Source organism: Macrosteles quadrilineatus, unplaced genomic scaffold (assembly GCF_028750875.1).
Source record: "Macrosteles quadrilineatus isolate MER2022 unplaced genomic scaffold, UCM_ALF_1.0 Scaffold_4__1_contigs__length_99947679, whole genome shotgun sequence".
Lineage (NCBI taxonomy): Eukaryota > Metazoa > Arthropoda > Insecta > Hemiptera > Cicadellidae > Macrosteles > Macrosteles quadrilineatus.
In genome coordinates, this window is record NW_026542597.1 from 58696415 (window position 1) to 58724195 (window position 27781).

Genomic DNA, 27781 nt, shown 5'->3' on the forward strand with positions numbered 1-27781 from the left:
ATGGTTAATTACTTCATCAAAAATTAAAATTCCTAAATTTTGTCTAGCACAAAAAATCTAAATTATGACTTTAAAAATCAGCAGACAAATTGTGAGTTTTTTGTAAGCAATACAGTTATGTTTTTTTTTTTAACTTAAAATTGATTACAGGAATACATTATTGCTTTGTAGTTACAAGAGCCTACATATTATAATTTTGTAAATGGTTTGTGATGTCATGTAAGTAATTGTGATTAGAGTGTTGTCTTGCCATCAATTGACATATGATTAGCATCACTCTTGCCAAATTATTTTTCTAAATCATTTTCTACATTTAAATAAAAATCCCCACTCACTATAAATAGTTTATACATTATTTTTCCATTTAAACAACTATTGAAAAAAAAACATGTTTTATGACTGTGACTATTATAGTCACTCTGCTCTATTTATTTCCCCCGGTTGCAGTGATACCACCTGTTTCTTTGTAAAAATATCCCACTTGCTCTAATTTCTTTGAAAAATACTGTATTTTGGCAGTTTTGTGGCGTTCATGTTGCATCTGACTTGACTTGGCTCAACATTTTTGTTCACTTGAATGCGAAGCTTAAATTTAATTGGTCCATTTGTAATACAATTTCATTTATTAAGTTAAATGGAAGTTTTGAATTTTGTCTTTCAATTGGCAGGCCAATACAAATAATTCAATTTAACTGTTTTCAACCATATTTACTTGGAGTAAAGAAAAAACTAACCAAACGCAACTATTATAGTCTCCGCCACTACAGACACCAACTTACGTTCAACTATTAGCCTTTAGTCGCACTGCCAGTTGAAGGGTTTATTTATTTTTTTTTCATAATGTAGGTAGACTTAAAATTTGCACTACCTTCCCTTAAAATAAAACTAAAATTATGTTTCCACTTCTTTTATTGATTTTATCTTATTGGGAATAAACTATTACCATAGATCTTATGGTAAGAACTAGGTCCCGGACTGATTTACTTGTTTGTAGGCCTTGTGGATATTAATAGGCATGCACTGTGGATGCGATGCCCCATGGTGTGGATTAACGTCCGCACTAGTGAGTACTATGACTATCCGCAGTATCACCCTGATAATTAGACCAATTTGTTAATTACAAGGACAAATTTGGTTCGGAATCCACTATAAACTGTAGGTCTGTTAGTTGTCATAAGCTGTATGGGCTATTAATTAACAGCTGTGTCTAAGGAACGTCGGTCTTAGCCGCTAACAAGACTACAAGATCGCGCCACTCATCCTACACTCATCCTTCACTCATATTTGGGTTAAAATACGCACATAGTGGCGTCCCCATCTTAAAAATTGATTGATTGATGTTCCCAGGGTTTTTCGAATATGTGCAAGCAAATAAATAGTCTATATAAAAATAAACATTTTAACCATGAAGTATCTACCAGTTTGATTATGTATGTTATTTCTTTCCTGCATTCAGTCTGCCCAAATTTAACCATAACTGACATACTTTAAACACCCATACAGTCACTTTATGACTTTGGCTAGCCTAGTCTTGTCCTTTTTTTAAGTTTCATTATTTAAAAATGCTTTTAACTTTGTGTTAAGGACAAGATGGATCAGATCACACCCAAGGAGGTGAGGATCCTAGAGACTGCTGAGGACATCCAGGAGCGAAGAGAACAAGTCCTCACGAGATACAGTGACTTTAAGTCTGAGGCTCGTGCCAAGCGCGAGAAACTTGAAGACTCTCGCCGATTCCAGGTAATCATGAGAACGTTTATTTTATCAATAAATAAACGCTAGCAATAGGTAGGCCTAATGGTGTGAAAAATAATTTGGAGTTCGGATCAGGCTACAAAACTTAACTCAAGGTAATCTTCAATATTGTGATTTAGTGAGAAAGTAATTTTATATTACCATTTACATTCTTGATTTCCTATTGAATTTAGTCCCCTGATGTGATTTACTCAATATACTGTATATATTTTTGAAATAGAATTTTTGCCTAACATTATCTTTTTCCTTGCAGTATTTTAAACGAGATGCTGACGAACTTGAATCATGGATTTACGAGAAGCTCCAAGCTGCTTCAGACGAGAGCTACAAAGATCCTACAAATCTGCAGGTAAAGGCAATATTGACAATGAAATGGAAAATTAACATTATTGTCTCTTGAAGGAGTGTCGATATATCAAATCAAGAACATTTATTTATTTTCAATAGTTTATCTGTAGAAGCTATGTTTTTCTAAATAAAACTATTAGAATAGCTTTACCAGCATGTTTGTTTAAACAGTGGAACTTAAATTACATTACATTAACATTAAATTGCATAGTCTGGAAGGTTAAAAATTGTTTATTCTCAGGTTCTATTGTAAACGATATGATCGATGATCAACTATATCATCACACAAAATGTGACTGTCCACAAATGGAAACTAGAACTGTTTCCCATCTGAATCTGGAAATATTTGCAGATACTGAAAGGCTACACAAGTTTATTGAAAAACGGGATTTAATAAACTGGCAACTGCCTTAAAACCTTTTCAGCAAAAACAAAAAAACAAAAAAGCAAAAGAAAACTGAAACGACTATTTAGGCTTTCTTAGTAATGCAAATGTAATTAAGTAGTTTTTACATTGAATTACATAGTTATGGCTGTTATTAATTAATAAAATAAAATTACTATCATCCATTAGAGCGCTAACATAACAGACAGAATTTTTTTATAGTTCCATATTGATATGTTTAATTAAGGATATTAATTAATTTAGTACAATATTTATTTACTGACCTGAGGGATGGGTGTTATAGGCTAAGATCCAGAAGCACCAAGCATTTGAGGCAGAGGTTGCAGCGCACAGCAATGCTATCGTAGTGCTCGACAACACCGGCAAAGAGATGATCAACCAGAACCACTTCGCCTCCGACATCATCCGCAAGAGGCTTGGTAAATGTTATCACACATACAGTATTTAATTTTCTGTTTAAAAAGTTTTAGTTACAATTCAGATGTTGGTTGGATGAAATATCATTAGTAGGTCTATTCTTTTGATTCAAAACATCCCCATACTGGAAGTCAACAATAATTGTTAGTTTTCACTTATAATAATGAACTTATGTCAACTGAATGTTTTTAAAGGTACTTCTTTATTTTCTATTTTTGTCTATTGATGTAATTAAAACAGATTGACCAATGTAAATGATTAACTTACCGGAACCGGATGTAGAGGGATTGGATAAGTGGTAAAGCTGGGTAACCCGAAAATAATAAGAAACCATTGTAAACATGCTAAAAATCATTATTGTAAAACTCGTCGTATCTGGCCTGTGTGGGACCGACCACTTGGTCGGATAAACCAACCTATTATTAAAACGATAATTTTTAAATTAACAACTTGTGATTGGTTAAAAGTAATGTTTAAGTCTCTTTTTGGAATCTACTTGCTCAACTGAGTAGAAAACCTGCTAAAAATGTATATGAACAGGAAACAGATAAACCGTGACCATGTCCAAATCATAGAGACTACTTGTTCAGCTGTGGGAAATATTTTTGGTATCAATTCCGGGATGTGACCAGATAAACTGAGGACCAGAAATTCAGAGTCCAGATATTAGGGGTTCTACTGTAATATGATAGGGTTTCTACGACGGCCCTGAAGGGACACTCAGTTTCTTTTTGTCTTTCATTTTACTTCGACTTTTTTCTCGAAGTACTTCGACATTTCTATCTAGTCTAGTTTTACTTCAACTCAACTTCAATACGAATACGTTCATTCTATTCTGTTTCTAATTCTTTCTCTGTCTGCTGTCTCACTGTCTCTCGTCTCTGTCGCACCGCACTCAGACCTAATAAAATCCTTGACAGAGTCAATATCAGAAAAGTGTTTCCTTCTATGAAGTCCGAGCTTCTTGGTATACCTTTTAAGTGTCCGCTCACTTATGCAAATGTTATGCTTCAATAAAAGAATTGCAAGCATTTCAGGCTGTTGAAGGCCTAAACTAAAAAAATATTGAAATATTGATTGAAATATTGTTCAATCAGTTCATTAATGTCATATTCCATTATGTGACCTAAAGCTCAAACCCCTTTCTATCTGCCAATTCTTATCAAAAATATTTCTACAGCAGAAACACCCCTACATCAACAGTTAGTTGGGTTGTGGTTGCCGTAAAATTATAACAAACTATAATAAGCACATTCGAGAATAAAGTCGAAATACTTCGAGAATAATTTCGAAGTACTTCGAAAATAAAGTCGAAATATTTCGAGATAAAAGTTGAAGTGAATGAAAGACAAAAAGAAACTGGAATGTCCCTTCAGGGCCGTCGTAGGTTTCTCTGTTTTCAATCCTACTTGAGATGTTTGGTGTGTTGCTAGCCTAGTGGTTAGCATCTCAGACTTTGGTGCGGGAGGGACAGTTAAATTCCCGGCATATCCACAACACATGGGTTTCTCTAAAAGAAATTAAGTACTTTCTCTCGTAACTCTTCAAGTGAAAATTCCGCTGGCTTAGACATAAAAAGTTAAGTTAGTTTTCAATCAAAACCCCAAACTTTTTACATTTTGAAGTCCACTACCACAAATAACGTACATATAAATGCATATTACAGTAGTACGCTGTGGGTCATGGGACGCAAGTAATGGGAGGATAGCACCTCCCTTGTAGATAGAAATTTTGAACTGTTTGTGTGGTGTTTTGCAGAGGAGCTGCACAGACTGTGGGAACTGCTGTTGTCTAAGCTGGCAGAGAAGGGTATGAAGCTGCAGCAGGCTCTGGTGTTGGTGCAGTTCTTGCGACAATGCGACGAAGTCATGTTTTGGATCAATGACAAGGTATGTCCATTGTCATGTTGTGAGCAGGTGATGTAGTGTAAGTTCAATTCTTGTCATATTCATGACATGTGTGTTTTTGTGTGTTTTTAATAATCTTAAATTGGATTACCTGACTTGCTCAAGTGACTCATTGTCGTACTTCTGTTATTTTTGCAATTTATAGGTGAATGCGTTAGGACAAGCTGCTGATTTCATGGGAGTTGATTAGATGACTTAAACTCTTAATAGGGTTTGTACAAATTTGTCAGTTTTGTTTGTTTGACTTGCTGCTAGCTTTGTAAGTAATTATTGTTCCAAGGTTAAGCTGTAACCAAAGCAAATTTAAAGTTGATTAACAGAATAACTTTTGGTTGACAGGAGACATTTGTCACCACGGATGAGTTTGGCCACGACCTTGAACATGTGGAGGTTCTCCAGCGCAAGTTCGACGAGTTCCAGAAGGACATGGCGTCTCAAGAGTATCGAGTTACTGAGGTCAATGAGTTGGCTGATAAGTTGGTGCTGGATGGACACCCAGAGAGAGACGTCATACTGAAGCGCAAAGAGGTTTGTGACTGGATTAACTTCTTGACTTGTTAAGAGAGTATTTGGATGTTCTTAGAATTCTATGGTACTGTGTTATGTGTGTACGTACATGAAGAAAATCAATTGGTTTTGTCTTAATTTGAGTCACTTTTTGGATGAATAATTTTTATAAAAATAATTTCACTCAGGCAAATTTTTAAATATTGCTATTGCTATTTAAAGGCTAGTAAATAACCATAAAGCTAAAATTATAGCTAAGCATAGATTATGAAGCATGTTTTCAGGTATATTTTTCTGGGGGTACCATCACCTTCTAAATCATACATGTACAAATATAAATCTTATAAACTTTAGTTTGCAGTTTGCACAGAAAATTATATTACGTTACAAAACTTGCAAAATTGACACAGAATGTAATATTTTTATTTTTAAGAATCTATCAAGAAAATCTATATGTGTGTCTTTTTAATTGTCAACAAATCAATGGTTGTAAATAATTTACTATTGTTTTGTATTACTAAAATGACATTTTCTGCTGACAGGAGCTGATTGAAGCGTGGATGCGGCTGAAGCAGCTGGCGTTGATGAGACAAGAGAAACTGTTTGGAGCACACGAGATCCAGCGACTGAACAGAGACGCTGACGAGACTGTTGCTTGGATCGCCGAGAAGGACGTTGTTCTCTCTTCTGATGACTACGGCAGAGATCTTGCCACAGTGCAAACACTACAGGTGAGTTTGATGGTTAAACTAGGTAATTTATTATGTATCTATCAGGGTGTCTACCAACCGGGAAATCCGGGAAAACCGGGAATTGCACTTATTTTTTTACTGGCCATGAAATGTAAGGGAATTGTCCTTAAATGCCAGACTGTCCTTAAATCTTTAATGGACCATAATTTTATCGATCGCTAGTTGGTTAGGAGCACATAAAAGGTTTATCAGATGTTTGTTTACATTTTCATAATTTATTACTAGAGTAATTATGCAATAAAAACCCCATTAGCAGTCTCAAACCCATTAATATTTTATCACGACAATCAAGTGTCAAGTCAAGTACTTCCAAGAACTGTTGACTCAGTAGTAGCTTAGCTCATAAAAGTTGTAGGCCTATCACTTTTATTCCTTTACAACTTCTTTATTTATTACTAAGGTAATCATTATTAGATCCCAAACATATTTTATGATGGAAATAATAGTTTTATAATGGCTGTTAAATTTCACTTCTTACTTGTACTTTCGTCTTGAAGATTCAATTTGCTGCTGGCCATTGCCTAGTGCCATAAAACTGTTTATGGTTTCATATAAAACATGTAACTATTCTACAGTCTTATTTTGTAAGTTAAACCCTTTTTTATGAATATTTTATCTTTCAATTGACAAAACCACAAGCATTGTCGTTTGCATTAATTTTTTATCACTACGTAGGCCTACTTGGTTTCAAATTATGTCATTGCATTTTCTGTATCTTTGTACATTGTTGGCATTCAGGTTTCAATTTTTTTTATTTCCCATATTTATTTATTGCGTTGTATGCTTTAAGCAATCTAAATCTTATGAACTAGAATGATGATATTGTAGTGACTTTGCTGATATTATAACCTCATTGTTTGTTACTCAGTTTATATAGGCCCTCCTAAATAATTAGACCTAGGCCTGGGTATTTTGATTCTTTGAAAGAGCTGTAAAATATACTAAGAAAATGTAATTGAGCCTAAGGTAAACTAATGATTGCTATGTGTCGATATTAACTTTGCAGATGAAAAGACAATAATCTTACTCTGTGCTTACTGGTAGCTGCTTACCATACCGATTTTGTACCTAGAACCGAGTTACAATATATTCATTATGCATTAAAGATTTTTTTTTTTTAAGTAGTCGAGAACCTAACATTGTGCCAGGTTGAATAATGCCAAATTAATCCGCCTGGATCGGATAAGCTATGTTATGATGTTTCCGTGACCGATGGAGATATTTAGGATTTTGTCGCTATTGCAGGAGACAATGATTGCGTTTTTCTGTTACACTATAAAAGCTGTACCTAAAGTATATGTTTGTTTACTTTCAATAAGTTTCTATTTTGAAATTTCATTCTTGTCTATTATTATTTACTTTTCTCTCTGGAACAACTACAGTGAAGAACAAGATTAATACAGTTTGACAAATCAGGAATATTATTCTGTAATCACACTGACAAAGGTCCTTAAATGTACGGGAATTGTCCATGAATTTTTTATCCAGAATTTAGTAGACACCCTGATCCATAAAACTAAACAAATAATGTTCATTACTATGTTAAGTGTACCTTTGAATCATATCTTATTAATTTTTCACTATACTTTGAACTACTGTTGTTTCTTAGTTAATTTAGCTAACTATTGTGTGGTGGTTCTCATGTCAATGAGTTTCTCTATGGTTTTGTACTAGTTCGGTTTAGTTCTTACACAGATTTTAAAATAAACTCAATATGTGGTTTTGATTTTGTAGTAGAGTTGTTTCACAATGAATATTTTGCTGTTTATTTTTGTGCTTATGATTTTATAGCTTTTATTGGTAAAATTCACACTGTTAAGTGAGCTTTTATTGTGTACCTGTTAGTTCCTTTGCTCTAATTTTCTACGTTTACGATAATACAACATGGTAATGTGTATGCTGTATGTTGTAGCGCAAACACGAGGGAGTGGAGAGGGACTTGGCTGCTCTAGAGGACAAGGTAGTCACTTTGGGACAGGAGGCTGACCGTCTGTGTGGCATCCATGCGGACCACGCTGATCAGATACAGGTATGTTACACCTACACCTGACATGCTCGTCTCTGTGTGAAACGATTAGGTCATCACACTTGTTTTACTGAAACAGTATAGTTGAGTTTTATCAAACATTTAAGATTTACAATTCCAGTGAAAAAGCACAGTTCTAAATACAGAAAGCTTTACAGTGTAGGTATCAAAGAGCAGTGTTTGTGTTGAATTAGTTGTAAAAGTCCATGGCATTGCTATTAGTATTGATTTATTATTTGATTTCTTTTTTTAGTAAAGAATTAAATTTAGTAGGTCACTTACTTTGCTTAAATTGCTGTGTCACTTACTTTATAAGTTATTTTTGGAACAAGTGTTCAAGACATTTCTCACTAAGCATATAATTAAATATATAGTCCAGACTTGTATGTAGTATTAAAATTAGTAAATTGGGATCAATTGAAATGTTGATATCAGAACATGTGAACAATATACTTGACCAGGAGTTTCTCGAATGGAGGAACACACAATGAACCACTGATTTCCTTATACGCTGTGTATATACATTCCAAATACATATTGTAACTCAAAGGACATGTATAATAATGAGGTTAAGTCTTGACCCAATACTGTACTCAATATATATGTGAATAAAGATTAATTGATTGATTTTTTGATTGGCAGGCAAAACGTGCCGAGATTGTTGCCTACTGGGAACGTCTGACGGCTAAAGCCAAGGAACGCCGACAGAAGCTGGACGAGAGCTACTGTCTACACCGCTTCCTGGCGGACTTCAGAGACCTTATCTCTTGGATCAATGACATGAAGGCGATCATCTCCGCTGACGAGCTGGCCAAGGATGTGGCTGGTGCTGAGGCTCTGATAGAGCGACACCAGGAACACAAGGTGAGGGTTATCAGGTTGGATGATAAGAATGTCCGGCAGGAATCATAAGGGCCACACAGGATGGTTGTGTTGTGGCTGTGGAGGAGACTTAGGAGTGGTAAGGGGTTATGATGGGTTTCTTAGTACCCTGGGACTTCACAATGATAGGGTTATTGACACTGATATGAGTCACAGGATACGTAACCAAAGTTTTCAAAAAGTAATTCTGGATTGGTGTGTAGTGTGAATGCTTGGAAGCTAACTTGCCCATAAGGTTAGGTTGGGCTACGGTCAGAGGTCCCTCTCTCACTCTAACCTTCTTGCTTACCCACCCCATCTCCATAAAATGTTTGAATATACATAAGCCTTCCCTCCCACACCCAGTAAGGTCTTAGAGTATCAGTATTGGCTACTTTTTATTACAGTACATTATTACTACATTCTGTTTATAGCCATGCTGTTGGCCTACCTTCCAAAGGGAGATCTATTAATAAAGAGTTAAGGGTTTGCATTTCCTTGGAATATTTATGAGTAGGCTATGCTTTTTAATTTTACTCCCAGATCTTAAATGCTATTTGTATCAAGTATATCTGTGGTGTGCAGGGTGAGATTGACGCAAGGGAGGACAGTTTCCGCAGCACAGCGGAGGCCGGCCAGGTGTTGTTGGAGAGACAGCACTATGCTGCGGAGGAGGTGAAGGAGAAGCTGGTGGTGTTGGCTTCAGAGAAGACATCCCTGCTGCAGATGTGGGAGGAAAGGCGTATTCTGTACGAGCAGTGCATGGACCTGCAGCTCTTCTACAGGGACACTGAACAAGCCGACACCTGGATGGCCAAGCAGGAGGTAGGCCTCAACTTGCTAGCAACAATATTCATTACAATTTTTCTTGAAGGGAAAAACTTAAGGTCTTCATGATCCCTGGGTAAGAGAACAGTGGCAGCCAGCCTTTGACATTAGTCTTTTAGTTGTCAATATTCCCAGGATTTTTTGCAATCCTCTCATGATCAGCTATAGTATTGTAAATATTTTAGCCATTAAAGTTTTTAGCATGAAGATACTTATTGTTCCCAGATAAACCTGTTAAAATTACATTATGAAACTAGAACCTCAACTCACAATCTAATTTTTTATATAGATCAATATTTTAAAGCATATATCCTTAACTTTTATTTGTACACACACATTTGGTGTTTTTGTTTTAAGTACTATTGAAAACACCTTTAGGTTATTTTACTCAATTTGTTGATATAGTATTGTTATTCATCTTTTTGGTACTAGTAATTAGAAGTTTGTCGATTCTATAATTAAGTAAAGTCAATAGCTTTTGAATATATGGAAACCAAACCTAGCTGCCTTTCTACACCTTCGAACATATGTATTAAAATGTGCCCAGTTTCGTCCCCACCTTAATTGGTAGTGATAACTGGCCTATCTAATTAAAAAACATTTGTGTAAATAATTTATTTGATTCGTTAGGCTTTCCTTGCCAATGAAGACTTGGGCGACTCGTTGGACTCAGTCGAAGCTTTGATCAAGAAACACGAGGACTTTGAGAAGTCTTTGGCCGCTCAGGAAGAGAAGATCAAAGCTCTGGATGAGTTTGCCACCAAACTGATTGAGGGCCAGCATTACGCTGCAGACGATGTGGCGCAGCGCCGAGCTATGGTGAGTTGATAGTTGTCGTTTTATGAACAAATTTAGACTATCAAATAGAATATCAAATATTGCAATCACTGTGTATCCTGTTGAACAAATTTCAGAGCTAAGCCTACATTTTCATAGATAAAAAATTGGCCTATCTCAAATGTAGGTTTTTTATTATTGTGAAGGATACAACTTTTGTTCTCAGTAGTGTTGTAAACCATTTTCATTTTTCACAAAATTGTCGCTCTTTACCTTTGTATTTTATTCAAAGGAATAATATGGTATGCACATATAGAACAGTATGATATTAACTGTGTGAACGGTATTATGGTGTTGCTAAGTTCATAACAACAAATTGTGTTTTCAACAGGCTATGCCATCATCAGTTTGATCAGTACACTCCCAGGTCCAATTACTGGATAAAAAAAAACAAACATAAGTTTTAAATCAGTGTTAAACATTTTTGATTTTATCATCATGGTTATCTTTTGAAGACATTTTACAGCAATATGTATTTTGTCCAAATTTTAGTATCTTTTTCAATCAGCATTTAAGATCTCACATTGTGCTCTTGAGTATGTAGCTTTGTAATTTAACACAAAACCATTGATCAGTGACAACATTGATCTTGTGAATGCTTTGTGATTGGCAGCTGCTGGAGAGACGCTCTGTTCTGCTGGAGAAGTCTTCACAGAGACGAGCCATCCTGGAGGACGCGTACAGACTGCAACAGTTTGAGAGAGACTGCGACGAGACCAAGGGCTGGATCAACGAGAAACTCAAGTTTGCTACAGATGACAGCTACTTGGTACGCAGTTTTATGATAAGTAGTTTAACTAAAATTTTGTAAGGCTACTATCAATGAAAATTGTTTACCTTAAGTTGTCAATATTTCCTTTCTTGCAGTAATAAGATGATCTTTTGTTGTAAACACTTTTGAATGTTTATAGAGCACTAGGGCATAGGTTTTAGATTTTAGTAAGGATAACATGATGTATGGAAAAGATCCCAGTCTTCATCTCTCACCAACTTAACTCACTCTTGTTTGAAAGTGCTGTCAGTGACAGCAAATATTCTCATTTTTGTGTTTCCTGTGCTAGAGTGGACTTTTTCTCATTCGGGTTAGTCTGACCAAAATCCTTAAACATTAACATGTTGTATCAATGTTTTAATTTGAGCTATTATTAGCTGAAAATTAAAATAAAGACAATTTGTTGTTTACAAAATACTTACGACAAAAGAGATTAGGTTGTGTGATTTAAAAGAATGTACCAATGATTCGACCACATTATAGGTCTAAGTGCTACTAGGGTAAAATATAAGTGCATAGTTGTGTACACTTGTAATTAGCTAACAAACTAATATTTTGTATAAATTTATTCCAATTAGTCTATTCCAGAAGATTCATAACACAGGGTTGCCACCAGCCATGAAAACCTTGAAAAGCTTGAATTATGCATGAATTCTTGTGACCATGAAAAAAGGCATGGATTATGCATGGATTTCTCTAATGGACCATGAATTTTCAAAATCAGGAAGAATTATTCAACCAGTACCATTAAATTTTCCAAATAACAAATATTTCATATTTAAAAACAGTTCATAGAGACAAACACCATGAAAATACTGTGTGGAGATGATTACTTAACATGTCCCACGATCAGAAACAATTGCTTAGCTCGTTCCAAGTCATCCAAAGATGCTGAAGTCAGCTGAGACTTCCTGAGGACTGTATATGGTTCGAAAAATCATTAGTAGGCCAACCCCTGCGTATGAAAAAGGGGAATGGGGACTTAAATCACAAAAACAGAAGTTTTAGACCATGCACGGAATTGAAACGGGGAGCGCAATAGAACCAAATTTCCGACTCTGACGCCTGATTTTTTTAGCTTTTTGGATAAAACCATCATATTATATTACGTTGTGGAATAAGATAAACCAGAATGCACATTTTATGACAATTATGTAGGGGGATAAAACCGGACTTTTTTGGCTGTGTGAGTGGGATTTTTGTTTTATTCCGGTGGAAAGACTGAATTGGACCTAGACTTAATGTATTTTACAATTCTTCTCCAATATCTCATATAGAATAGCTAGACCTGTCTTGTTTTCAACTTTGTTTTGAATGTTTATAAATCACCCTAAAAAAGTTGTATGTTCTACATTAAGTATGAAAGGTTATTGAAAAGTAACACACAAAGAAACTGCCTCTTTAACGTCAGTTTATGAAATCAGCAAAACTCAATTGTGTTGAAATTGTATAAGCGCATCGACCATGAATTTGTTTGAATCTACCAATGAAAACAATGAATTCTGCATGAATTTTATCATCCGACTATGGTGGCAACCCTGTTAACATTTACCCTATTTTTAAGTTGCTAACTATTTATTCAATTGTAGTTATTTTTACAAAATTTATGATTGTCTCAGGACCCTACAAACCTGAATGGAAAAGTTCAAAAACACCAGAACTTTGAACAAGAATTAAACGCTAACAAGTCCCGAATGGAAGAGATCACTTCCACCGGACAAGAATTGATTGAAGCTCGTCACTATGCCACAGGTAAAAAGAGTTAGTTTTTAATAGTAATAAGTGTTACATATTTGACTTGTCGAGTATTTAGTAAACAAGAAGAAAAAACTGTAGTCTGTTTTTCTAGAGATGCATTTGTGGTAGTTTTATTTTCAAAACAATCCCTTAAGAAATTAAGAGTTTTTTATACAATCCAAGTTTTCTAAGGGGAGATGCAGTTATCACGGTCAGCTGTGCCCGTGTTTATGTCCATGTTATTACAGGTGGGGGAGGGGGTCTGTCCCGATTTTTCCCAATCCAAAGGTGGCAAACCTTATGTAGTGTCATAGATAAAACATACTCCCTTAATAGATTTCTCATCCTTATGGAACAGCTGAAGACAATTTTATTATTAGTTCTGTACGGTTTATGTAGAGGTCGTGTTTTGTTTACAATTTGTTTCCCGTTATTACAGCCATTTAAAACCTCGTTTAACCAAATAATACGATCTAATCATAAACAATAACTCGTCCCCTAGTTATATAACCAAACAGTAAAGCACAAATCAAGAAATAAACCCTAAAATAATAGAAACAAAGTTTCGTCGACACAAACGCCCATGTGTCACGTACATGAAATAGACACAAAAAACGTGCTTCAAAATTTACAATGGGATGAGAAGTCTACTTTTGTTGGTTAGTCTATGGTAGTGTGTACAAGCTGGATCATCTATTGTTTCCATTGAGTGGTTGTTTTAACTACATGATGTTAAACGTTTAGTCTTGAATTAAGTTTGTGGTTCTAATAACTGGTGATTGACAGATCGCATACAGTCTCGTATGGATGAGATCGTACAGTTGTGGGAGACCCTGGCCGCTGCTACAGACAAGAAGGGCTCCAAGCTACAGGAGGCTTCTCAACAGCAGACGTTCAACAGAACAGTGGAGGACGTGGAGCTGTGGCTGTCTGAGGTGGAGGGACAACTGATGAGCGAGGACTACGGCAAGGTAAACATTCCTACTCTTCAATTGTTCAACTAAACTAGTAGGAATTGATACATAGATTAACTTGCAGATGAACAGTGTATGAGAGCTACAGGACCTGACTGTATTGGATGCATTGCCTCAATCCATCATCAGAGCAAGCTACAATTAAACTAAATTATTAAAATTCAGTGCACGTTTGCTGTACACGGACAGACTTTTTTGTAAAACGTTTTTTCATGAACACAGAGCACCAACATTATATAATGAACAGCTTCCGATCATGGGGCTTTTGGATAGCTTTCAATGCAGTTGGCTTTTGTTGTTCAGGACCTCACCAGTGTGCAGAACTCGCAGAAGAAGCATGCTCTGCTGGAGGCAGATGTTGGATCTCACCAGGACAGAATCGAAGGCATCAAACAGAACGCTCAACAGTTTGTGGACAACGGACACTTTGACGCCGACAACATCAGGGCTAAACAGGTCAGTGTGATGTGTTTTCCTATATTAATTTCTAGCTAAAATCACACCAATAATGTTGAATGCCTTGATCTGGACATCAACATTTTGTTTTAAAATTTAAATATGTCTAAGGAAACATTAGCGTCCTCTCTTAACTTTGTGTATTTTCCCAACCACATGGGCGTCATACCTTAAACAGGAACTAAAATAGAAAATAATGTCAAAGTTTTAATTTAAATTATGCTGAATATGTTACAAATGTGACAAGTACAGTACAAAAGTGTACTGTATTGACGTGCCTGCTCTAGTCATGTGAATTATTTTTGGTTGCTATTTGTTAAGAAAACTAATCTTTGTGTATCATACAAAACGTTAATGAATCTCCTTTACATGAGCTAATGGGCCAATGGTATGATGCTTTGTGTAGGAGGCATTGTGTGAGCGTTACGCTCAACTCCAGAAGCCGATGAGTCTGAGGAAGCAACGTCTGCTGGACTCACTGCAGGTGCAGCAACTGTTCAGAGACATTGAGGATGAGGAAGCCTGGATACGAGAGAAGGAACCTGTGGCCGCCTCCACCAACAGAGGTCAGTAATGAGTGTCCCATGACATGCGCTTATAAAATAAATAACAAAAACTGTTACTAATTGAAAGTAAAGTGGCTGATTAAGGATTGTTCGGGGAATTGGATAGTGTTTAACTATTGAACCTACGAATATTAGAGTTAAGGGGCTTTTGGATAGGCAGTAAATGGTCATATAAAATATCACTGGTGTTCCAGGACACCTTTTAGTAGATCCTGTTAAGAAATCATTCAAAATTGATATACTCTCCTACACAAAAAAGTCCTACTCTAGTATGAAATTTTAGTGTTGTGTTATGTGATTGTTTATTGTGTACTTAGAGACTGCAATTTTCCCATATTGCCTAAAATTTAATGAAAAGTGTTTTATGTACCCTCGTAATGTGGATACAAAACGTTGATAAACAGTAAGTGGTTTTAACTAAACCTAATAAATATCAGCTCTTACAGGATTCGATCAAATGAAGGATATCCACGATGCACAATATTACAAATTTTAAATCAGTTCATTTTTAGGATCTCAAAATTAAAATATTGAATAGACAAACGAATGGTGATTTTTCCATGCAGGCCGAGATCTGATTGGAGTGCAGAACCTGATGAAGAAGCACCAAGCTGTGCTGGCTGAGATCAACAACCACGAGCACCGCATCACAGCCGTGTCACACTCGGCACAGCAGATGGTGGACGGAGGTCACTTTGCGTCTGACGAGATCAGACTGCGGGCCGGCAACCTCAGCGACCACTGGACTCAACTCAAGGAGAAGGCTTTGCAGGTACATACTTTACAAACTGAGTCTTGTAGTTACGATTCCAAGTGGAACGTCAGGCACATTAGACGGAAACTATGGTCGACCTTGTTATTTTTTAAGCTCACTATGACCCTGTATTTTTTAGGTAAACCGAGCAAAGAGATATTTTGTCTTTTTTACTGTCAAGAGTTCTAAATTGAGTTTTTACCTTTTGAGGGTTGTCATTTTAGTTTTTTTAGAACTTCAATGCCTTTTTTTAATTACATCTAGCCTACTACAATTCAGTTAATTTTTTTCTTGTTGCCACTTTGTATCGGACATTTAAGCAGTTACATAAACAGAAAATAAAGGGATTACTATATACACAATTCACAAGATCAAGGACATCTAGAGCTGACACAAAATTCAACACAATTACCTAGCGTTGATGAACATTTAAAATTTAAAATTTGTTTTATGAGTTTTTAAATCAATTAGAAACAGGGTGTCTAGTAGTCGGGAAAATCGGGAAAGTCGGGAATTAGTATTGAATTTCAAAATGGTCTTGAAAAGTCGGGATTTAGTCTTAAATTTGATTTCAAAGTCGGGAATTTTCATGATTTTGCCGCGATTGTCGTCTTGCGTTTACGTAACCGCGAAAGCCAATGAAAATATCTGCTCGGCCGCGGGAAATGTACATGATTTTGTCGCGATCGTGGACGACGACGATGACGTTTCCGTGACCGCGGGAGATGACGATAACGTTTCCGTGACCGTGGGCGATGACGGTGATGTCTAAACAACCGCGGGAAATGTTCATGATTTTGCCGCGATCGCAGACGACGACGATGACGTTTCCGTGACCACGGGAGATGACGATGACGTTTCCGTGACCGCGGGAGACGACGATGATATCTGCTCGGCCGCGGGAAATATTCATGATTTTGTCGCGATCGCGGGAGATGACGACGACGTTTCCGTGACCGCGGGAGATGACGATGACGTTTCCGTGACCGCGGGAGACGACGATGATGTCTACACGGCCGCGGGAAATGTTCATGATTTTGCCGTGATCGCGGACGATGATAACGTTCCCGTGACCGTGGGAGATGACGGTGATGTCTAAAAAACTGCGGGAAATGTTCATGATTTTGCCGCGATCGCGGACGACGACGATGACGTTTCCGTGACCACGGGAGATGACGATGACGTTTCCGTGACCGCGGGAGACGACGATGATATCTGCTCGGCCGCGGGAAATATTCATGATTTTGTCGCGATCGCGGGAGATGACGACGACGTTTCCGTGACCGCGGGAGATGACGATGACGTTTCCGTGACCGCGGGAGACGACGATGATGTCTACACGGCCGCGGGAAATGTTCATGATTTTGCCGTGATCGCGGACGACGACGATAACGTTCCCGTGACCGTGGGAGATGACGGTGATGTCTAAAAAACCGCGGGAAATGTTCATGATTTTGCCGCGATCGCGGACGACGACGATGACGTTTCCGTGACCGCGGGAGATGACGATGACGTTTCCGTGACCGCGGGAGATGACGATGACGTTTCCGTGACCGCGGGAGACGACGATGATATCTGCTCGGCGGCGGGAAATATTCATGATTTTGTCGCGATCGTGGGAGATGACGATGACGTTTCCGTGACCGCGGGAGATGACGATGACGTATCCGTGACCGCGGGAGACAACGATGATATCTGCTCGGCTGCGGGAAATGTTCATGGTTTTTTCGCGATCGCGGATGACGTTTCCGTGACCGCGGGAGATAACGATGACGTTTCCGTGACCACGGGAGATGACGATGACGTTTCCGTGACCGCGGGAGACGACGATGACGTTTCCGTGACCGCGGGAGAGTACGATGACGTTTCCGTGACCGTGGGAGACGATGATGACTTTTCCGTAACCGCGGGAGATGACAACGACGTTTCCGTGACCGCGGGAGATGACGATGACGTTTCCGTGACCGCGGGAGACAACGATGACGTTTCCGTGACCGCGGGAGACTACGATGACGTTTCCGTGACCGTGGGAGACGACGATGATATCTGCTCGGCCGCGGGAAATGTTCTTGATTTTGTCGCGATCGCGAAACGACGATGACGTTTCCGTGACCGCGGGAGATGACGATGACGTTTCCGTGACCGCGGGAGACGACGATGATGTCTACACGGCCGCGGGAAATGTTCATGATTTTGCCGTGATCGCGGACGACGACGATCACGTTTCTGTAACCGCTGCAGTCAATGATGATGTCTAAACGTACGGTACGCGGAAGATTTCATGATAAAAAAAACAAATTTGCTAGTTGCTATTTAGTTTTTTATTGCTGCATTATTTCTTTACTTGAAAACACGACGTTATCATAATACTACTTTATGACAAAGACAGGGGTTGGTGTAGTATTATTTAGAAAATTTGGTTAAGCCAAACAAATTGGTATCGGTATCAAGAATCGAGAATCGATACATTTTGGTATCATCACCCACTAATTGTTGAAAAAACTAGTCTTGAAAAATCTGGAATTAGTCTTGAAAAGTCTGGAATTAGTCTTGAATTTTGTAATGGAAATAAACTAGACACCCTGTAAGAAAATAGTCTTATAACTAATAAACTGTGTTTAAAACTATCCACTGCTTTTAAAACTCTTTACCCAGATTTTTTAATAAAAACGTGACAATTGCAGAGGAAAGCAGATTTGGAAGACTCACTTCAGGCGCACCAGTACTTTGCTGATGCCAACGAGGCCGAGTCCTGGATCAAAGAGAAGGAGCCGCTGGTGCTGAACCAGGACTACGGGAAGGACGAGGACTCCAGTGAGGCTTTGCTGAAGAAACACGAGGCTCTGGTCAGTGACCTGGAGGCGTTCGGCAACACCATACAGGCGCTACGGGAGACAGCCCAGGCATGCAGGGTGAGTATTGTAGTAGGATGTGTTGTTGCAACTCAAATATGATCTCAAGTCTAGAGGAGCTCATTCCGGTACTCAATAATGAGTTGATCAGTAGCATGGTGAGGTTGGGTATTTTGTTTCCCAGCTTTTATTGGGTTACAAGTGATTGTGGGGCTTACAAGTGAATAAGGGCTTTCATGGCTTAATTTGTTTACTTCCTCTAAAGGCGATTTAGTCTAAAAGGTGCCTTAAAATGGTTTAATACTATTTAAGTATTAGTTGCTGTTTTTTAAACAATGCAACCTTAGTTAACCTTCTGCAGTTCTAGTCTTCAAATAAAGAAATATTTTTTTTGCACTAAGCTGTAGGGTATCTAATTGATAAACCTATATGTATCTGTCGTTTTGCAGCAACAAGAGACACCAGTGATTGACGTGACAGGCAAGGAATGTGTTGTGGCTTTGTATGACTACACTGAGAAGTCACCTCGGGAAGTGTCCATGAAGAAGGGAGATGTACTTACACTCCTCAACTCTAACAACAAGGTGAACAGACAATATGTTCATTGTAAAATAGTACAGTAACACTGTAAGAGACTTTGTGGACATTAAGTACCGTTCCCACTATTTATTTATTTTATTCCATATAACATTTACAAGCTTATGACACACAGGGCTATTTATTTACATTATTATTTATTTTATTTATTAATTTATTTTTGTTTCTTACTACTATTATTACTTAGGTCAATAAAAAACGTATTATGCGTTCAAACAAAAACAAACTTGAAATGCACTTTAATTGTTAGTATTAGATAAGTATCAATAAGTTGATTATTTAAAAAGGTTTGAATTTTAAGTTATTAAGCATAGATAGTCATAGGGATAATTATTTATTTAGTAAATTCTGCTCTCTTTACAAACTTAATGCAATTTCAAAATGTTTAATTTTTTTTTATTTTTTATACAATTATAACCTGGAATGATTACTACTTTCAATTTTAGTTTGTTTGCCACGGATTAGGCCTATAATTAAGTATTTATAAACTCTCTCTAAAATCAACTTATTATTTAAGTGTTTCGAGCTAACTCCATACTAATAACCTAAATTAAACCATGCATGAATGAGGTACTGTACTTAGGAAAATACTTTGGCTGTAATTTTGTGTTGGATCGCTAAATAGTAATAATAATTTTACTAAAAGTCCATAGAACACTATACTAGAGTTTTTATTTGTCTCAATTTATCGCCGATCTAATGCATATTGCTTAGTGTAATTTTGCTCCCTGTTAATAAAAAAGGCAGTTTTGAGCATCCCTTATTAAGTCAATTCAACTTTTAAATGTAATAGTATTCTCAAATTAGTACATGGTGAGGAAATACTTTATGTGATTTTATTATTATTCTATATATTTATACAATTTGGGGAAGACGCGGTTAGGATAGTAGCATGGTTCACTTTGATAGAGAAACTGACTTGGAAAACTTTAAAACTATACAATGCATGAATTTTGTAAACCATATACAAGTGTCTAACTTTTTCAATGAGGGGAAAGGTTTACTATTTATCCATTTAAATATTAGAAGTTACAGTAGGAACATTGATGCCGCATTGGTTTTGTTACAAAGTCTAAACTTAGAATTTGATTGTATTGCATTTACTGAGGCGTGGACCCATGATTTGAATACACTGAATCACATCGACGGATATGATCTATTTAATACAGACAACAACTGGAACAGAAACGACGGTGTTATTGTGTACTTGAAAACGGAACTTTGCGGAACAATGCAACAGATAAGACTGGGTGAAGCGACTGGATTACGACTTGACTATACATTGGACTCCAAACATTACAGCATACTTACAGTTTACCGTAGCCCATCCATGAATATTGATTTGTTTTTAAATGATCTAGAAACCTACTGCATTACTACCAACAATTCAAATACTCACATTTTCATGGGTGATATAAACATTGACATTTTACCAGAGTCAAAACAAACCAATCTTAAAGAGGTTTACTTAAATATAATGTATTCAGCGGGTTTTATTGAATTAATAAATAAACCTACAAGAGAAGTTAACAACTCTAAAACTTGCATTGATCACATTTTTGTCAAACACTATGACTGTAACAAGCTGACTTCGTGTGTACTTACAACTGACATAACTGATCATTACACTCTTATAGCAAAAATTGAACTTGACAACATTACAGCTCAACCCGAAACCTGCAACATGTACTTGGACTCGGGTGTTCTGAGTGGCTTGATGGCGGTCCAGTCGTGGGATCACGTCCTTGCACATCAGGATGTTAATGATTGTTGTGACGCATTTTTAAACACATTTTCTAGTTTAAAACTTAAAGCTATGCGTGTAATAAAACCCACCTCTAGATTTAAGAAATTAAAGCCATGGATAAACACAGAGTTAATATTTGCTATTAGAAAACGAGATAAAATGAGTAAACTGGTTAAAGCCCGACCTTTTGATGAGCAATTAAAATTTCAATTTCAAGCTTTTAGAAACCAGTTATCAAATAAAATCAAAACTACAAAACAAAACTTTTACAGAGAAAAAATAACAGCCTCTGTTGACAACCCCAGATTATTTTGGAAACATATAAATGAATTTAATGGAGCAAATATAAAGAGATGCAATTTTCCTGTTTCACTTTTCCAGCAACCGTCAGACTCAAGTGGAGGGGGTTTGGGGGCGGTGGCTAACTCGTTTAATGAATTTTTCTCTAGTGTTGGTAATAGGTTGGCGAGCGAGTTGCCACCGCCCGTGGGTCCGCCACTGGTCGACGATGCTTTGTTCAGTGTAGGACAGGGGCGTGAACTGCGACTGGAGCCTGTCTCTGACAGTCAGTTGGCTGAGTGTGTGAGGGAAATGCGAGGCGGTTCTGCTCCCGGGTTCGATGAATTTCCAGCCAAAATACTAAAAAATCATCTGCAAGACATTTTACTACCTCTCAAACATCTTATTAACTTGAGTATTACTTCAGGCATTTTTCCAAACAGATTTAAAATAGCTAAGGTAATTCCTCTTTATAAGTCCGGGCAAAAAAATGACAAAAATAATTATAGACCAATCTCATTGTTAAGTGTATTATCTAAAGTGTTAGAGAAATGTGTCAAAATTCAACTCCAAAATTATTTGGATGAACATGGAATTTTATCAGAACAACAGTTTGGGTTTAGAAAAGGTAAAAATACTACTGATGCACTATTTCTTATCAATAAAACATTAATCGAGTCAGTGAATAGAAATGAAAAAATACTAATTGCATTCATAGATCTTGCTAAAGCGTTTGACTCTATTGATAGGAAAATTCTTTTCAAAAAGTTAGAATATTTGGGAGTTAGGGGTTTAGCCCTGGCATGGTTTAAAAGTTATTTAAGCAATAGGACTCAAGTAGTATCAATTAATAACGTAATTAGTGATCAAATGAATGTAGATTTTGGAATTATTCAAGGTTCTACAATGGGGCCCTTATTATTTTTAATTTACATAAATAACATATATAAAATTGATATTTCTGGAAAAATATTCTTGTTTGCAGATGACACAGCAGTAATCTTTAGGGCACGTACTTGGGAAGAGGTTTTTAATATTGCATCATCAGAATTACAAATTTTAAAAAGATGGTTCTCAGAAAATATTTTAACAATGAATGTCAGTAAAACAAAATGTTTGCCTATCGCACTTCGTCCCGCTAGCGAGCCGCCCGCCGAACTCAGACTAACCTTGCACTCATGTGGCACCGCAGGCAGCGATTGCAACTGCCAAATTATTGAAACTGTGTCGCAGTATAAATACCTGGGCATTATAATGGATTCTAAATTGAAATGGGAAAGCCATATAATTTTTTTAAAAACAAAGCTTAGAAAAATGATTTATGTTTTTTATCAATTGGGTCAAATTTTACGACATGACGAAATTAAAAGAATTTACTACGCATACGTTCAATCTCATCTGCAGTATGGTTTAATAGCTTGGGGAGGGGCTTATTCATCGGTAATTGAACCTTTGTTCGTAATTCAAAAATCAATAATTAGAGCTGCGTTAAGAAAACCGAGACGTTATTCTACTGATCATTTGTTCAAAGAATCTCAGCTTTTATCAATAAGGCAGCTATATGTTAAAGATTTATTAGCTTATTCATACATTCATTTGGACCTTATCGCCTTGCCCGTAGTTCATAACTATCATACCAGAAACTCAGTGATGATAGGATTACGGGTACCAAGAGTTCTCAAATCAATCAATTTAACAAATTCCTTTTACATTGCTAATTGCTTGTTGCGTAATATTCCTTCAGAAATTAGGGACCTGCGAGTGTCACTGAGTGTATATAAGAGGGTTATCGCTAATTGGCTGATGGAGATAGGCCTTGACAATACAGAGTCGCTTATCAGCCCAGAATATCTCGTTTAGACCTAACCAACTGATAACTGGACTATCTATTGTACCTTCTACAGCACTCTTTACTTGACGGAATCTACGCCTCAGTAAAATTGGGAATTGAAAAAAAAAAAGTTATTGAGTTGCACATTGTGTATGGTTATTAGGTTGTTATAATTATAATTGTATATTAAATTAAATTGTATGCTTATTTTACCAAGTAATTGTTTTTTTTTTTATTCTTTTTTTTATGTGTAGTGAAGTGTGAAGAACTTTTATTTTGATGAAGCAGCCAGTAAGGACTCTATCACGCACAGGTCATTGTGACCCATGTGATATTTTTATTTCTTAATGTATTTGCTGCAAAATAATGTGTATAAATAAAGAATTTCTCTCTCTCTTTCTCTCTCTCTCTCACTGACAATAGAAATTTGTTTTTATTCTTTGCATTCATCAACTCCTGGGAAAATCTTTCAGTTCCAAAACTATTCCTGTTATCTAGGGACAAGAAAAGAGATTTTTAAAGTTCAAAATCTAATGTTTGGTTTGTTTGTCCAGGATTGGTGGAAGGTGGAGGTCAACGACCGTCAAGGTTTTGTCCCAGCCGCTTACGTCAAGAAGATCGAGGCCAGCTTGACTGCTTCTCAGCAGAACTTGGCTGATAGCAGCTCCATTGCAGCGCGTCAGAACCAGATAGAGTCGCAGTACGACCAGCTGCTGTCACTGGCTCGTGAACGACAGAACAAACTCAACGAGACTGTGCGAGCTTACGTGCTTGTCAGAGAGGCCGCTGAGTTGTCCACCTGGATTAAGGACAAGGTATGGTTGAAAAGTTGATTGTATTGTGATAAATAACATTCTTGCTGCTTAAAAGTATAGTGCAAGTTGATATTATTATTTTTTTTTTTTTTAAGACGGCAATTTTTAGAAAAGCTAGGATGTTATTATGTGTTGTAATACAAATTTTCCTCTTCAGCTACAACAGGTCCTTCTTGCCACTGTCTTAGGGTGCTGATAAATAAATGCCCAAGCTGAAAAATCTGCTTTTGAAATCTGACTTGATCCTGAATGAAATTTGGTCTCCTTAAATCCTAAAAGTGGTGTTTTCTGAAGCCATTGCATTTTTTATTTTGAGAACAGTTGAATTGCAGTTGAAATCCTAAAAGTGGTGTTTTCTGAAGCCATTGCATTTTTTATTTTGAGAACAGTTGAATTGAAACATGCCCCACCCTACAGATCCCAGTGACTATTTTGCTCGCTGTAAAAGGCTACAGTGGCTTTATTTGACCTGTCCTTGATATAAAAATCTATTAGGCCTAATACCTTTTGTTTTTTATTCAAAAATAATTTTCCTTAACGTATTTGTACTTTTTGCTTAAATGAGTTTACTTTCAAATATAATACCACACTCAGTCCCATAGCAACTCCACCTCTATACACAAGTATGTGTGGTAACTTATAATTCTGTTGTAGGAGAATCATGCCCAAGTGCAAGATGTGGGTGAGGACTTGGAGCAGGTGGAAGTGATGCAGAAGAAGTTTGATGACTTCCAGTCAGACCTCAAGGCCAACGAGGTTCGTCTGGCTGAGATGAACGAGATTGCGATGCAACTGATGAGTCTCGGACAGACGGAGGCTGCTCTCAAGATACAGACACAACTACAGGTGAGGGATACAACATGTAACTGGCATTGTCAGTTGATCTACTACCCAGACTATGAACCAGAATTGTATGAAAAATACTCTTTGGTATAAGTATAATGGAACATCTAAATAGCACCATTAGCTGCATAATCTTACTCACTCACAACTTTTTGTAGGAAATTGGATTGATGACTAAGTAAATTTACACAAAACAATACATAGGTATCAATAAACTTGTTTAAATAACTCTTTAATTTATAGTCTTTAGGTTTGGACCAAAAAGCATCCTTCCTTTTTGAACCCCAACTTTCTCATATCCCTCTAGCTTTGGGTCTTCCAACTGTTTTCTGCCTTCAGGGACTTTCACAATGTGGTCCCACTACTACTTTTTACTACTGAATTAGTTTTTTTTTTTTTTTTAAATGTGTACAAGTCCAACGTTACGGCTTTTAATCGCTCCCACCATAATAGATCTTTTTGTGGATGGTGGATTCCGTAATAATGTTTGATACTCTAATCAGATAAGTAATTAATATAAAATGCTATACGTTATTTTCCTTCGGATTGCTTCCTTTATGCTAAAACTAATGTATTTATGCAGGACCTGAACGAGAAGTGGACGTCACTACAACAGCTGACTCAGGAGCGAGCCACACAGCTGGGCTCGGCTCACGAGGTGCAGCGGTTCCACCGAGATGTGGACGAGACCAAGGACTGGATACAGGAGAAAGACGAGGCACTCAACAACGACGACCTGGGCAAGGACCTGCGCACTGTGCAGGCGCTGCAGCGCAAACACGAGGGGCTGGAGAGAGACTTAGCGGCGCTTGGAGACAAGGTAGGTGTTGACTTATTATACTGAGGTAGACTTTCCATCCATATGGACCAGAGGAAGCCAAGTTTTCAATACAAAATAATATAGTTGACTTAACCAATAAAAGAGTGTGCTAATGTAAGCATTCTATTTCTTCTCTCAGTGTCTAATACTTTAATAATTAATGTGGCATAGAATATGCTTCACAATAAATCGTCCTTTCAGTTTGCCATGATTCTAAAGTGTATATATGACAAATCAGTAATTGTATAACATGGCAGCTCAGTTGGCTAAAGGTGTTAAAGGTGCTAAAGGCACTGACAAGCGCCTTTCTACATGCGCCGGTTTGAATCCTGTAAATTGGCAATCCATATTAAGCTTAATATTGTGTGGCCTAACTGTTGTGGAGGGCCCACGTAGTCCGGCTTGTATGGAAGGACAATAAGATAATCACAGGCAATAACCAATACTGGACCAGTGGTATTCAGCTCTCTATCAAAGATTAGCACCACTGGTAAACATAAAAATTTATCTTGCTGTGCAATTTGTTTACTGTTTAGATCTTCCATGCCATAGAAAACTTAAACTTGTTTTACTGTTACAAACCCAGATCCATAACAGTGTAGATGATTTAAATAATTAATCGAACATGAACAGATTCGTCAACTGGACGAGACTGCCAACCGTCTGATGCAAACCCACCCTGAGACTGCAGAGCAGACGTACGCAAAACAGCGTGAGATCAACGAGGAGTGGACCGCTCTCACTGCCAAGGCTAACAGGTATTGTGCTATTAGCATTTATAAACATTGACAAAGCAATAACGGACAGTAATGTTTCCTGCAATTATGGTATTTGATAATTGGGTGAAAGCTGAAACAGTTACATTAAAACTACAATTTTAAACTGGGGACAACTAACATCATAGTGTCAAGGAGTCTAAACTTCATATAATAAATTTGAATTTAAAAAGTAAAGAAACTTGAAGCTCCTAAATAGCTCTTTTCTGAATGAATTATGGTTGGAATTCAGAAGCTTAAGAAATGTAGGGTGAGTACCCACTGTGTTAACACTTTATTTTGCGCACAGCCGCAAGGAGAAGCTGCTAGACTCGTACGACTTGCAGCGTTTCCTCAGTGACTACCGTGATCTGATGAGCTGGATCAACAGCATGATGGGTCTGGTGAGCAGTGATGAGCTGGCCAGTGATGTGACCGGAGCTGAGGCGCTGCTGGAGCGACACCAGGTAATACCACCACCATCACCATATTGTTGTTGGGATAAAAACACTATTGTTCACTACAATAGAACCTCACTAACTCTGCAGTCACTGGAAGAAAGTGAACACGACTTGTTGGTTTCAAATTATGTTTAATCCAACTTCTAAGGACGGTCCAAATGAGTTAAGACGGAAAGAGGGTCATTTTGGCTTCACACGGGAATAACAAGTCAGTCTATAGTTTGCAGGGTGGTTGGGGGAGGGGAGGTCACTGTTTACACATCCTCTTGCTTCGATGAACCTTATGTACCATATTCCTTTTCTACCTGATAAACTCAGCATTGGTACTAATGGTTGTACATACTAGTCTGTGGCGTTTTTATTTACTAGTTTCATTCAAATTGGATTTTCTGAGTCCACAAAGAGCTAGCGAGGTTCTATTGTGTCATTATACACAATGAATAGGATATTTCACTGTTCCTGGCAGCGTTTCGTCTAAATTGTACCAATAACATATCCTGGTTACCAATGGATTCGAAGGCATCTTTTTCTCACTCAAAGCTTCTTTGGTTCAAAGTGCTGTTTTGTGAAAGTGAAATATTCTAATTTGTGTATGTATTGTTTAGTTTGAGTGTTTCTTGTTCCATGATTTACTCTTTCCTATGTTCTGCTATTCCAATGACAATATTTGAATCTCAGGCCACAGTGCTCATGTTACATAACATGAAGAAATACTTGACTTAAACACATTTCAACTTTTTTAATTCAATTTAAGTTTTTACAGGTTAATTTCTCGTGCTACTTTTGATTGGTTCTTAAAGTAGCACATTCAAAAAACCACTTCACAATACAAACCTGTAAATAGACTAAATGGTTTTACACATCTTTTGGGTTCCTTA

General features: G+C 37.2%; 1 protein-coding gene across 4 annotated transcripts in view; it reads left to right on the top strand.

The window, feature by feature from the left end:
- The window catches only part of LOC128992012 (spectrin alpha chain-like), a 60078-nt gene that overhangs the window by 5644 nt on the left and 26653 nt on the right, over positions 1-27781 (top strand). For all 4 annotated transcript variants that reach the window (XM_054415344.1, XM_054415345.1, XM_054415347.1 and 1 more), the window contains exons 2-24: positions 1585-1740; positions 2009-2104; positions 2793-2928; positions 4685-4815; positions 5173-5361; positions 5883-6071; positions 8005-8121; positions 8761-8982; positions 9565-9804; positions 10438-10626; positions 11258-11413; positions 13036-13168; positions 13940-14124; positions 14431-14583; positions 14990-15149; positions 15716-15921; positions 18588-18815; positions 19205-19339; positions 23764-24024; positions 24679-24870; positions 25451-25687; positions 26321-26445; positions 26753-26909. In XM_054415344.1, the coding sequence (XP_054271319.1) occupies positions 1591-1740; positions 2009-2104; positions 2793-2928; positions 4685-4815; positions 5173-5361; positions 5883-6071; positions 8005-8121; positions 8761-8982; positions 9565-9804; positions 10438-10626; positions 11258-11413; positions 13036-13168; positions 13940-14124; positions 14431-14583; positions 14990-15149; positions 15716-15921; positions 18588-18815; positions 19205-19339; positions 23764-24024; positions 24679-24870; positions 25451-25687; positions 26321-26445; positions 26753-26909 (3987 nt within the window). In that variant the 5' untranslated portion in view covers positions 1585-1590. The remainder of the gene's footprint in view (positions 1-1584; positions 1741-2008; positions 2105-2792; positions 2929-4684; positions 4816-5172; positions 5362-5882; positions 6072-8004; positions 8122-8760; positions 8983-9564; positions 9805-10437; positions 10627-11257; positions 11414-13035; positions 13169-13939; positions 14125-14430; positions 14584-14989; positions 15150-15715; positions 15922-18587; positions 18816-19204; positions 19340-23763; positions 24025-24678; positions 24871-25450; positions 25688-26320; positions 26446-26752; positions 26910-27781) is intronic.